The sequence below is a fragment of the Rhea americana genome, unplaced genomic scaffold (assembly GCF_003343005.1).
Source record: "Rhea americana isolate MKP2758 unplaced genomic scaffold, rheAme1 scaffold_358, whole genome shotgun sequence".
Lineage (NCBI taxonomy): Eukaryota > Metazoa > Chordata > Aves > Rheiformes > Rheidae > Rhea > Rhea americana.
Genome location: NW_028186488.1, coordinates 431756 through 445708, shown reverse-complemented (window position 1 = coordinate 445708; position 13953 = coordinate 431756). Strand labels below are relative to the sequence as shown.

Genomic DNA, 13953 nt, shown 5'->3' with positions numbered 1-13953 from the left:
AAAGGTTAAGTAAGTTTAAAAAGGGAAAAATTGTATTCCTGTAGATACAAACCCTTGCAGAATATTCTAATTCAAGCCAACACAGCAGCTGAAATTCTTAAGCTCTCTAGTGAGTCTAGCAGACTGTTCCTGTTAATTTTAGTGGAAAATCTGGTTGGTAGTTCAGTAACCTTAAACAATTTGCTCTGTAGCATTGTCTACAGCACTTAGCAGGATATAATTTACAGTTACCAGTGCAAACCTGGAAGTTTCACATCCAGAAACCCAATGCAAACATATAATCAACACACTTTATTCCACTCAGTGGATCAGTTCTGTTAGAAAATATTATTTTGCTTTGCTAATGTATTCATGCTGAGAAATTATAAACAAGATAGCTAAGTTCACAGTATAGATTCATTAATGTATTTCTGTTAGAGAGTAAAACGGGAGCGAGTCAGGGTTGGGGAGATGTCAGCGTGGGYGGTGAACTATTTTATTGCAGTAAGGAACTGACTGACTTTCTTACCAGTTCAGGTTTTTCTGCACTTATTTTAAAATATAAGTGTTGAATTATATTATTATTTTAAATAAAATGCAATTTTCCTGGGTTTCTACTGAAATGACAACAGTTTTGGCAGGGAATTAACTGACAACTTTAAACAGGCTGGCTGTCCTAGGCAGAAAAAGCAAGGTATAATTTTAGCAGCAGTATTTTGTTGAGATCATTGCTCTTCAGTCTGTTTAAGGGGGAAAAAAAAGTCTTTTTCAGGGTACAGTTAAGAGGGAACATTTCTTTTGTCAAAATTCAAAACGAGAAGGAGGAAAAAAGCACCAAAGTCACTAAGGTGCCTGGGGGTGGTAAGTGGAAGTAGACAGGGTGTTCAMGTCAGTGTTACAGTTGTCCCTCTGAACTTGAGTCTCTATTCCTCCACTGGTGTAAAAGTCAAAATTTTCCTTATTAGATGCAGACTGCAGCCAAAGTACTTCAGTTACAAAAGCCAGTGAAGTTGCACACCCAGATACTGAAACTATACAGATTGTTCCTCTTCAACTGACTGCTGAGAATGATATATCAAACCTTCGTACAGTTACTTCATCCAACAGCCACCACAAAAATATTTKCTTGATTAATAAATTAGCCCTATAGAGTAATAGATGAAATATCAACATTTTTCTTGTCTCTAGAAAGGGAAGTAATTCTAATAACTCTCTGGCACCTGATGAAAAATAGTCAGTTCCTAACAGAAACAGATATGATTTTTAAAATTTAAAATCATTTTTTTTAGCAGCAGTCATGGTGACATTATGTGGTGATCAGTGACAAAAACTTGTTGTTTAGTAAATTACTTTCTAAAGGAATATATCACATCTGTTCTGCACCTGAAGTTTCTGGAATTGCTAGTTTGACAATCAAAACCTGCATTTGGTAATAATGATGCACATACATACAAAAAGCTCTGTTCAAGCAGACGGTGTTATTTTAGTTAATTGATTTAGAGGATATAAGAGCATGTATATACATAAAAGGGATTATTTGTAAATCATCACGTTGTGTATACATGCATCCAAAATACAGAGGAGTTGCCAAAGACCTGTTATGAAGCAGAACAAAATATATTTGTGTTTCTTGCTATTAAAAACACATGCTAGTGAATTTGTACTTATGTTAGGCAGGTAAAGGATCCTTGTGCCTGCCTTGACCAAAATTTCAGAGTAAGAAAAGTAGTACCAGGCCTGCCTTTACTTGCCTGTAGTGAAAGCTGCCAGCCAATATCCTATATCTAGGACAGGATAGAACCATATCAGTTTAATTTCTCTGTGAGTGCACAGGTGRGCAATATTAGCCAGGGAAAATCTCAATTCATACTTGGGGGCACAAGCTAAGCACCAGCTGGGCTAAGGGAGAATTTCCCCTGTGGCTGRTAGCATTAGCAGGTAAAGTGTTTCTACTTGACACATCTGTCATAAACTCCTCCTTCACTAGATGGACAGTTTTCATCTCTTTTGGGAGATTACTGTGCTGATTTCAGGGAGTTAAGAGTCTGGTGCAGTCTGTCACGGTCAACATTACAGAGTTTTCCCTTCTGTCAATCCATTATTTGGAAAAAAAAAACAATATAGGACTCGGGAGCTAGCTATGGCAGCTGAAAATGAGGCAGTCCCTGTGGGGAATATGGCAAGGGAATGGACAGATACAAAAAAAGAGCTCCAAGGAGCAAGAAGGTGGATCAAAGCTTCCTAAAAGACTCTCTGAAGTGCCACGGTCTGCAGGCTGCCCTTGTACGTGGAGRTTCACACTGCTGCAATACTCTTTGAGAAAGTCAAACAATTTTTTACTCTTCCGGTTCTTATTTTCACGAGTCTCCAAAAGGACTCCAAACGGAGGTGATCTGATCAGGTACTACACATTGCACATACTCTATGGACAGCATTAATTTGCTCGTTTTTGTCAAATATCCCTTGAAGTGTCCTGGCCCTGTGATCCTATTGTTCTGAATGAATGAACTCTATAGTAAAGTTTGATCCTGACATGCTACTTTCTGGTAGCGTCTTGAATATTGAAAAACCCTGGGTTTTGAAGCAGCCTTATGTCTCCAGAGATTTTCAGGCTGGGCAGTGCTTTCCTGTGTAAGAAGAGTAGACCAAACTTTTTCATATCCAGATAAGTCTCCTATACAGCAGGCACTTTCTTACTGGCACTGGGATTTCAGCATCCCTCAGTCTAACCCTGCTAGAGTAACTAATATCAAACTGTGGGATGCAGTTGAGCTCCACTTCATTGATAGTCTCGGGTGAGCAGGTCAGTGTGATGAAATCCTATTTGTTTTTGTTAATGAGTGAAGCAAATTAACTTGAAACCATAGGGTCAGACAGTCAGTCCCCATTCTGCAGCAGGACCTTTGSCAGAGCTGGTTGTGAGAGACATGTCTCAGCACAGTGCGGCAGTGTTCCCTTGGGCCAGGGCTTCTGAGCRTGGCAGGCAGCAGGAGAAAGGAGTTCAATCCCACTTTGCAGCAGGGAGTTGAGAAAACAAGAGACAGGATTGRGTGTAGCATGCTTTCTTGGGTGCCTGAGGAGCAAAAGAAGTGGTTTTACCATGCTAGATTTTTGGCATCTTTTCCCATTTTGTGCCGGTGCAGTTTAGCAGCACCTCCCAGGGAAGTGGAGCTCAGTGTGGTCTGCAGAGCGTGTGCACATGCGTGTAACAGAGGAGTAATCTCCCCTCTGTACCCGTGCCCAGGAGGTACAGTCTGGTCAGCCAGATGGAGATTCTTTTTGACAGCCTGCTAGAGGGAAATGCAGGCAATGGCATGTCTCATTCTGCATCCCTCGCGGGGCTGGACACACGGCTTGTCATTTGTCCAGAATCCAGCAGGACAGTCTGTCCTCAGCCTTTAGTCAGTTTTCAGTGAACCATCACATGCWGAAAAGCTTTGCACTGAATTTCCGCTTTTGTCCTGAGGGTTATTTTTCCCCTCCACTGTCTTTTGTAATCTCTGTACTCTTCTGCCCAAATTTTATTGTCCTCCTCCTCTCTCTGTTGTCTACACACTGCTCATCTTCCCACACAGCACAGGAATATCCCAACCTACTCCCAATTCTTTCTAAGCCAGAACAGCATTAGCATTAGCATTGTGTTAGTGACAGGCAGCTAACATTCACCAAAGCAATGCTAAGCAGCAGTGAGAGCATACATATACATGCTCTGCAGAGCGTTGTGGCCTTGTCTCCTCAGCCCTGGACCTGATGTGCTCCAAACAGGTAATCCATTCATCTACTAGCCGTAAGGAGTCTATCTTTATTTCCCACATAAAGTGCTGATTGCCCTGATAGCATAAAATGCATGCATTAAATCAATGCTGTGGATAGCTTTYTTACCATTGGCTAGGTGCTTGGTTATTAAACTGTCTGCCTGAATAATTCAATTTAATCTCAGCCCTTCCTTGTTTTGCTGAGATCTGTCTTAGTTAAAACTTTCGTTGCACTTGCTAGTTAAGTCACTTCTTCCACAGTCTTTCTTGCTGTAAAGGATCAACTCTCCCTGGCCTAAATGACAGTATTTGAACTGGATGTCAGGAGCATCTGAAATCCTTGTCTTTATGTAGTCACTGATSTGCCTGACAGTTTATAAAACATGAATTCTAGTATTTTTCTTATTCACAGGTGAGCTCTAGGGTTATATCTGTACAATGCACTGCAAGATCCTGTGATGGGGTTTTTCTAGAAATACTTGTGCAATCCTTCCCAAAAATCCCCTCTTGTGCATTCCCTTGGTCTGTTTGAATGGACAGCAGGGCATGGTCCTTCTGAGGCTCATATTTACACTGCAAAAGTAAAAGGCAAATATTCCTGCTCCTCTAACAGGTTGTGTGCTCTCTCTCTCTCTTTTTTTTTTCTTTTTTTTTCCCTTCCTCTTATCTACTCTATCAGTAGTGATTTACTCCTTTGGCTTCAAGCAAGACTCTCTGGCATCAAATTCCTGATTAAGTGACCAATAGCTTGCTTAAAGGCCATGCATCTAAAGTAGTACATCTCTATTTTCTTGARTGGCCATGCCTTCAGGCTATGGATTTTGGGGATACCCTATGTTGCCACATCCAAAGACTTCTAGTCCTGCTTTTCATTTCTGTGCTCTCTCTGTAACATCCTTTTGGAATCATACTTCTTGGATACTCCACAGATCTTCCAAGATATTTCAGGAGCTCGACACAGTAGACAATGTCTTCTGCTCATACTGTATTGCAACTCAGTGTTGGTTGCCTCATGTTGCAAAAAAAAAAAAAAAAAAGCTTTCCTTTTGGGTGAGGTGAACTTTGAAACGCTGATCCTGATCATTCATGATTGATGCTCCCTTGATAACCTTTGTGTGTATGAGGAAATTAAAGTCAACATCCAGGTCAAATTCCAGGTCAGGTGCTGGCAGTCCTCGCACCTCCCTGCCCTCTCGACCTTGTAATTTGATTTGTCATCGTTCTGTGATAAACTGATGGGTAGAACAGCAGTGTGGCACCGATTTACTGCCACACGGTCATCCTGTCTCTGCTCTCTGAGGCTGAGTGCTGGCAGCCCAGGCACAGCTGTAAATGCTGCCAGGCAGTCAAAGGTTAAAAGTGCATCTGCAGAAAGCAAGGCAGCCTTGAGTCAAGAATGACCTCTCCTGTGTCCCAAGCCTTCCCTGCAAGATCCTCTTGGATCTGGCCTGATCTAGCCCCAAAGGCTGTAAGGAGGGCAGGACAGGAATGCATAAAGTAGTAGATCACAGCCAAAGGTGTGATCTGTCTAAACTTGCTTCAAAATAAAAAGCAGCTGATTGATGGGAGAGCAGGAGGCAGATCATGTGGAGACCTCCTGGCCTCAGCTGCTGCAACTGCTCTGGGCTGCTCTCTGGAGCAGGGTTGAAGCAAAGGCCTTTCTCACCTCGTCAATCATTAAGAACTCCATTTCTTCTAGCAGATACTATTTTTTGTAGATACTGTATTTGCCATGCAAAGCTGCTATTTCTGGCAAGTGTTACCTCTGTCAGTGCTGGGGCTCTGGGGCTGTCATAGAGGAAAGGAGAGAAACAAGTCAGGAGAGAAGGGGAGGCAAGACCTGCGCAGGAGCATGCAGCAGAGATTTTACGGTCCTAATAGTTTATTTGGGTACTGGAGTATGTAACATCAAATGTCCTAGGAGCTGATGGTATATAAAATGACACACATCTTGGGGAATTGCTGTTTTTCACTTCCATACTTTTTTCCTTCYAAAATCTGTCAGTCCACCATGAGGAAGGAGTTTTTCCTTCCTGTAAAGACTCCTAGGTCTATTGTCAAGTCCTCCTCTTCCTTCCATGCATGCCCTGTGAATCTGATACATAGTAGAAGGGACACAGATTTTCCAATGTCTTTGTATCTCCTGGATTTTGGTAAGTGGAGCAAACCTAAAATATTTCTCTCTTCCACCATATTTATGCACCCATGGAGATACTCAAAATGACCAGGGACAGCATGCTCCTGATAGATACTCTGCTCCTGGAGGTGCTTTTGGTGCTCTGTGCTCTGCAGGCTTGTGTAGAGCTTTTAGCCCCAGTCTTGAATGTACAATTTGCATTGTTAACTGCTCCACAGTGCTCATGGACAAGAGCCTTGGCTTTGTTCTGCCCACAGTAGCACTCAGAAACCCTGATCATCCCTTCTACAGGTACGTTAATTAAGGGGTGCATTAATTAAGAAGTGTTAGGATGAATGGTTTGATACAGCTCTTCTTTGTCCTCCTGGGWCTGGCAGGAGGAAGCAAGTGTAGCTGAGACAGAGGCATGCCCATTTTAGTTACTGGCTGCTGTACCACATCAGCTCTTTGCAATGCAGTGTGTTGATGAGCAGTTAGCATTGCAGAGCCCATCAGTGAACTGAATCTGTGAAGGAACATTGAGAAACCGAAATGGGAGTGTTTTAGCCCATCAGTTGGTCCTGTCCGGCCTTTCCTGCTTYTCCCTTTGAACATTTGGGCTGCTGGATGTCTCCACTTGCTTATGCCCAGAAACAGGATTGTCAGTTGCTGTTTCTGTACATGGGGTAATTTCTCTGGCCTGAGGCTCGAGACCTGGAAAAATATCCCCAGGTCCTAAAATATCAACAGAATCAAAGAGAAACCTTATACGTATGTGAGTGGCTATACATCCACGCACTGCTGGCAGGCGCAGTCMTCCGTGGTAACCCCTGTGTTTTTCAGTGGGATAGTTAGTGTTTCTTCCTTTCAAGGACTGCTGGAGTCTGAGCAGCTATATCAGCCGCTGAACTTTGTGTTGGCTGCACAAGGGCAGAGCAAAGAGTCCCCCAGTTTGCTCTCCCATCTGAYGGTGGCAGTAACAGAGGCGTGGGGAGGAGGAAGAGATACCAGGCAGACTAGAGCAAGCTTTTCTCTGTATATTCTCCTGGCATCCAAAGCACAGTGCAGGGATTTCCAAAGCCAGGTGTTGCATCCAGCCCACCATGTTCAAAGGCTGAGTGCAGACCTGTCCTCTATGAATGTGGTGTAGTCCCCAGTCCCTTGCAGYGCTGCAAGCAGAATTTAACTCTGACCAACCCTCCTCAGCCTCTACCCATCTCTGCCACGCACRTGTGCACACACACAGGCGTGCACACACTTGCTCCTCTAATCTTTTCAGCGTGAGTGACCTTGCTGAGTGCATTCCCAATTCCATAAGTATTTTTAGAGACTTGGAAATAGCTAACGCTGACTCAGGAGGTTTCCATGTTGAGAACTATAAAAACTCAGATTCTATAGAAGAAAAGCTAGGAAAAGTTAGAAACATGTTACTGGAAATAAATTAAGAGCTAAATTCATTCCTGTGGTAAGGGAGGGAGAAAGGGCAAGTGTAAAACCTTCTGCTGTATTAACTCTGCTTGTGCCATTCAGGGAAAGGAAAGAAAAAAACAATAGCTGCATCCATAAATACGCCTAGGCAGAGATTTAGGAAGACATAGATTTCCTAGCAGTTGTTTCCATATTTCTAATCTGCCCTGGCTGACTCAGATTACGTTACTGAAATGTCACAATTTCTAAGCATTAACAAGTGATAAGACTTTTACCACTAACTAGACAAGTAGTAATTATGCTGTGTCCTTTCCCTCTCCCCTTTATTGTAGCTGTAACGGTTAGACTAAGATCCTTCCTGTGCATAAATAAGAACAAAAATTACGTCACAAGGCAATAAAGCAAAGTGACAGAAAGCTTAAGAGACAAGTCTACAGATGCTGTGTTTTATTAAAGTTTTCTCTTAATGACAAATGGGGCATTACGAAGTGGGGTATTAACAAGCACGAGATGATGTGGCAAAGAGAACGTATTATTGAAGCTTGGCATTTTCAAGAGGAACTTTTCAAAGGTTAGATAACCTAATCCTAAAGAAGCCTTTTTCCTATGTTAGCTGCCAAAGACTGTTTTTAAAAACAACAGCAATGATGTCTCTCTGCTGCTTCATGGCAGCTCACAAGACTCCAGCTGACGTAACTGTGAAAGTTAAGGATAAGTCCTGGGATTGTGGACTGTGCGATGTCTACTGCAGAGCTTGTGAGAAGACTCAAATGGCCTTTGGTAGGAAGAGCTGGATGGAGGATATGTATTAAACAGAATGCTTCCTGCCCTCTCTGTCCTCCCCTGTAACTCCCAGTGTCTTCCTTGCAGATGGGCTGGCTGCTTTCCGTGCTTTCCTGAAAACAGAGTTCAGCGAGGAGAACTTGGAGTTCTGGCTTGCCTGTGAGGACTTCAAGAAAACCCGGTCAGCGGCCAAACTGGCATCCAAGGCCCAGCGAATCTTTGAGGAGTTCATTGATGTGCAGGCTCCTCGAGAGGTTGGTAGGCAAACACCCCAGGGAAGCAGAGCATCCTGCTGGTGCGGGGAACAGGCTAGTTGGGTCGTTGTGGGGGGGAGTTGCAACTGTCCCTTCCCTCCTAGAGGTGATGATGAGAAACTGCTAAGGAGGAGAGTTTTTCCTGTTACAGGAATGCTGGTCCTGTCTGCTGCAGCTGTCTCTGCTTGCAGTGACTCATCCCCTAGTTAGAGCAACTACTTTGAGGATAGTTAGTCACATCCAGTGAGTTCACTGGTGACTGCAGCCCACATCTCCTAACCTCCATCAGCTTCATAGTAGTATTTCACCTTGATCCTCTCATGTACTATCAATCCCCAAGCAGGCTACTAGGCTTATTTCTCACAGGACATTTTGTATAAGAACATCCCACAAATGACTAACTTGTTGACTCTCTAGGGAAGAGTGTTTATCTGCTGACTAATACTTAACTCAATCAGACCTCCTAAAAGATGCAAGCGATAATTCAGAGCTGAACAAAAAGTGCAGTCACAACTTGAAGCCTGGAATTGTTAAGTCCTCTTTAAAGTACTGACAGGCTGATGCCATCCTGCGTCGTGATGTTGAGTTGTGTTACCGCATTAATAATGCAACCAGGAGAGCACTTGGTGGCTCTCCTCAGCACACCTGCTCTCCCATGGTGATTGTCCAGTTAGCTAGCACAGGTCCTTGTCACACTGCAGGTGCCTGTAAGGGCATCCCTGTAAGAGGACCATCTTTACTGTCTGATTGAACTGGTCAGAACCCAGATTTACACTCAATGTTGTAGGCATCTCAGGTCATAGCTTGATCTCCAGAGCCCTTAGTGACCACCTTCCTGTTGTTATTTGTGAATGCCAGATGAGATTTTCAGAATTGCAGAACAGAATCTGGCCTGGATTAGAAATGTGAGYGTAGGTTGGATGGGGTCTTTCCCAAAATTGGGTCCTATTGTCATAATTTTTGCATACTAGAATATTAAATGACCTGAAAGCGATACAGAAAGCTAATCTATATTGCCATCGTCTGAGTTAAGGCAAACAGTTTTACTTTCTAGACTGCTTTAATTGTGGACGCTGGGGTAGTAATGACAAATAACATCTTTTCAGCCAGATTTTAAACAATAGCCCTAACAAACGCTGGCTGTTTGCTGGGGAAAGAAAACAGGAAAATTCATGGTGTTGTCTTTGCAAACAAACTGCAGTCATAACATGAGGGTTGTTTATTTTTTTAATGTCCCTGCATAAGTTATTGTAACATGAAGCTGTTATGGGAAAAATCAAACAATTTATTTTATACCAACATAGTTTAAAAGCATTTAGTAAGAATTTACTTACAGTTTAAACACAGATAAAAGTTCATTCACCCTTAAATTGGCATGTATTGAAGAAAAAAAGAAATAGAGAGATCTTGCTCAACGGGGAAGAGGTATGTTATGACAGGGTTAGCTTTTTAAGAACATATGCTATGTAAATCCATGCTAAGAGCCTGAAATAAAGTAACTTCATTTCAGGAGTGCTCAGACCAATATAAATCTAGTTCAACTTTTGCAAATTTGGGCCAGGATTTATAATTCTGGGTCACTAAGACCCACAGAGTTTGGGACACTGTTTTATACATGGATGAGGATAGGTGCTTTGTTATTTTTTTGCTTTTACAGCCATAGCTGAAACATGCTGTTTTAAGCAGACAAGCCAATCACTCAGTACCACACTCTTCTRCTACTTTCCCCAGGTGAACATAGACTTCCAGACACGGGAGTTGACAAGAAGAAACATGCAGGAGCCCTCTCTCTCTTGCTTTGACCAAGCCCAGGGGAAGGTGCACAGCCTGATGGAGAAAGACTCTTACCCCAGGTTCCTGAGATCCAAAATTTACACAGACCTGCTATCTCAAACCCAGAGGAGGCTCAGTTAGAGCAGTGATGCAGCCCTCAGAAACCATGTGCTTCCCACAATAGCAAAAGCCCATGTCTAAATGTGAAACTTCATTGGTGTTAGAAGCAGTGGGAATAAGAGGAGAGGGAGGAATGGAGAAGTGGGTTCCCAGCGTGTGATCCAAGTGCAGTATTAGGACTCTGAACTTCTGTGCTTTTTTTGGTTAGCGGTAGCACCTTGCAGTTGTTGCCTCTCTCTGGCCCAAAAGCATATCCTTTGTAGTCACTGGGTCATCTTTCAGGAAGGCAAGTTTCCATAAAAATTACTGCATTGGTTTATGTGAAAATAATGCTACTCTACCCCTACATCCTTCCAGACATCTCACTGGCTCTCACTTATCCCCTATGTTTGGAGGGACCTTAAGTGCTGTTCTGAAACTTGTGTAGCCAGGTAGCACCATCACTCACTGTGGCTGCTGGGGTCTGGATCCTGGACTGTGAGGAGGATGAGAAGGGAGGCAGAGAGAAAGCAAAGGCAGAAATTTCGTGCTGCTTCCTAGGGTGAAGACCATCTGTGAACTCATCTTTCCATTTTGGTTGCACGCCTTATGACACCAGCTGCTACACTCTCACAGCTCCTCCACACCTCTGACACACTTACCTTCTGGGGATGGAGACTAAACGTTACTTTTGTTTGACTGTCAAGGAGCTGATTTTTTCTCTTGAGAAGGTAATTCCAAAGGCTCTTGCTAGACCTAGTCAGGCAAGTCTTCTAGTACAAATGATTGTTTTTCATTAACACTATTTATTTGTGCTGTAGTTCAGCTTCAGCCTACCTTCAGCCACGTAGGTTCAAGCTTCATTGTGCTAGGCACTGTACCAAAACCTAAGACAAAGAGGCTCCTTGCCACCAAAGACATTACCAGGCTCAGTGGCTTCTTGGGAAGAAACTGCCGGCTATCAGGAAAGAGTCAAGAGAAGGAATGTTCTGTCTGTCCTATGCTGAGATGTAAGAAGAGCACAAGATCTGTCTGCTATGTCAGATACCATTTTTCATATAGTACCTGACCAGCACGTGGCAGGGAGAGGTAACATGAAAATTGCAATTATATTTTTGTTATTTATTGATTACTGATTGTTGTTGTTACCTACTGATTGCCCACTGTGTATTCAATGCCATGTAAAGAAGTACTAAAAACAAAGACCCTGCTGCATGGTGCTTTCTTGAAAACAGAACACAGGGAAGCATGCAGCGGGCAGGATTGGAGTCAAGGAGTGAAGTGCTATGCAAAGCATGTGTTGGCCCTTTTCCCATAGCCTGGGTAACTTGGCTGCAGGAGAAGACTGTGTGCAGATTTCAGTTGTGTAACAGCACCTTTGTGCTGTGCAGTAATACTTGCTATTAGAAGGTCCAATTTCTGTGGCATTGTTTTTCCAGCTTATCAGCTGCCAAATTCTTGCCGTATTTTCTAGAGGAGAAACAAATAGCCTATGCATGAATTTAAGCCTACAGACCAGTGGTCTATTTTCTTAGTTTTATGAAGGCCAGGGAAATGATCCCATGGATTTTTTCCTCCTTTCGTCTGTGGCTCACAGGCTGTAAACCACTGCTGTAGTGGGTTTGGTGCACCAGAAAGCTGGTGATAAAGTTCCAATGTAATGTGGTGTAAACTGGGTAGACTGAATTCTAAAACTAAACATAATGACAAAACACAAACAGGCTGCTTGGATATTAACAACTATTGTCCATGCGTGAGGTAGAAAAAGGTTTTGAGGCCTGTTGTAAGGATGCTGTGCAGGAAAATAGCATATATTTGCTTAGGATCATGGTAAGATGGTGAGCATGTTTGTTTTACTCTGGAAATGTGTTCCTGTGGTCTCTTAAGACACTAAAGCCTGAATGTGGTGTGGAAGCAAAATTCATGTTCAGAAGGGAAACCTGTTTTTTAATACCTGGCTGGTCAGCTCTAGAATTCTCCAGTTATTTTGTAGACATCATCATCTCAAGTTAACTTTCACTGATGAGTGGTCAGAAAGAGCTGTGGTCTGTGAGCCAGCATTCCTGAATGTCTTCTATCCCTGAAAGGTAATCTGAGAAACAAGGGCCAGAGCACAGGGTAGCAAGAGAGGTGCTATACTGCAGCCATGCTTGGGCTCAGTGGTGCAGGCCCTCTGACTTCTCAGGCTGCTGAGGTACATGGAGTCTACACAGACATAAGGATGTGTTCAGAGAGGCAAARCTCAAGGCCTGAACTTCACTGTGCACACTTCACTGGGGCAGCTGCTTGCAAACTTCTTTGCTGCCCATTTGGTAGTGGAGGAACGAGCAAGGTTTACAGTGGAAGATGGTCACTTGAAAGTGCCAGAGATTTTGCTGTGATCCATCCAAAGAGACTGCATCATCCACGCACTGAATGGCTCAACTGACCATGAGGTTAGTTGTTCATGGGCCCATAGTTTTACGGCAAACAGGACACCTGACAAACAAGGTCTGGGGGGGGGGGCAGTTGTCTGGGAAAACTTGTGCAATGCCCAGGAAAGAGTCAAAGGCCACAGAAAATGACAAAATCATGCATCTGGCGACTGTTCCTGGTGGCGCCTGTGCTACACCACGTGGAAGAGAGTCACATCACATGTAGACCCCCTTTCTGTTATAGGTGAAAGGGAAGGAGGAGGGCAAACCACCCCCCCATTGCAGTGAAATCCTCTCCTTACTTGCCCTGTAAGGGAAGATGCAAAGCCACTGACTGTGAGGAGGGACTAGAAGAGTTCCCCTTTCCAGGAAACACTGCATCCACTAGACCTGCATGAGGCAGGCCAGACTTGGAGAGGAAAAGGAGACTCGGAGGGGTACAGGTTGCTTGGGCTGAAATAGTTTCCCTTGAAATGGCCTGTGGTGTCAGACTTCTGTGTAATACTGCTGCGACTGCAAAACGGCACTGCATCCAGTGATCCAGCTGCGATCGCAGCGTGGCAGCTCTGCTTCCTAGTGCTGTGGTGTGAAATGGGCTGTGCTGCAAGGGATGAAGTGAGGCCACCTTGGGCTCCTCTGGACTGCACATGCCAAAAATATCCTCCAGTACTGCTGTGGATGTGAGAGAAGGCACCAGGAGGCTTCTGCTGTCATTGCTTTTTAAAGAGTAGGAAGAGGGTCCTGTTAACTGTCTGGTGTATTACCTTGTATTTCTCTTCAACCCACCAAAAAAACATTTGAATTAGTTTGGATGATGCCTAAGTGCCAAGTGACACATCTCAGGTGAGGCTTTTCAGCAGAGTACGCTACAGTCAGCGTTGGATGGCATTGCTATGAGGGATATGGAGACAACCAGGCAGTGAAGAAACAACAGAAAAAGATGGGGATTTTGTAGGAACAAGGGCAAGAAATTCAGAAGTGAGGAGAATTCACAGCTTTCCCTGATGGCTACAAAGGTTGATCCTGTTCAAAGTGTGACTCCGGAAAGCCCAGTAGATAATGTGTCTCGGCAAACATCTGCAGAGGCAGTGCTGGCWTGTCCTTTCAGTTCTGGCCAGAACTCATCAAAAAACTTCAAAGTAGCTAATAACCTGTAAAAAACAAATTCCTTCTTTCCTACGTTGATCTAGGGTACTGCCTTGAGCAGGTGCATTCAGAAACAATATTCCTGCAACAGGAGCTGTACTCATGCAGGCTGATAAAGGATAAGTGTTTTGCCTCTTGTGTTGATGCCAGATAACATTYTCCACAAGAAACATCCTAGAACATATAGTGGAGTGAAACTTACTATC

At 43.6% G+C, this 13953-nt stretch overlaps 1 protein-coding gene across 2 annotated transcripts in view; it reads left to right on the top strand.

The window, feature by feature from the left end:
* RGS8 (regulator of G protein signaling 8) overlaps positions 1 to 11390 on the top strand; it is a 36264-nt gene extending 24874 nt beyond the window's left edge. For both annotated transcript variants that reach the window (XM_085312125.1, XM_085312126.1), the window contains exons 5-6: positions 8149 to 8315; positions 10047 to 11390. In XM_085312125.1, the coding sequence (XP_085168251.1) occupies positions 8149 to 8315; positions 10047 to 10229 (350 nt within the window). In that variant the 3' untranslated portion in view covers positions 10230 to 11390. The remainder of the gene's footprint in view (positions 1 to 8148; positions 8316 to 10046) is intronic.
* The last annotated feature ends 2563 nt before the right edge of the window (positions 11391 to 13953 follow it).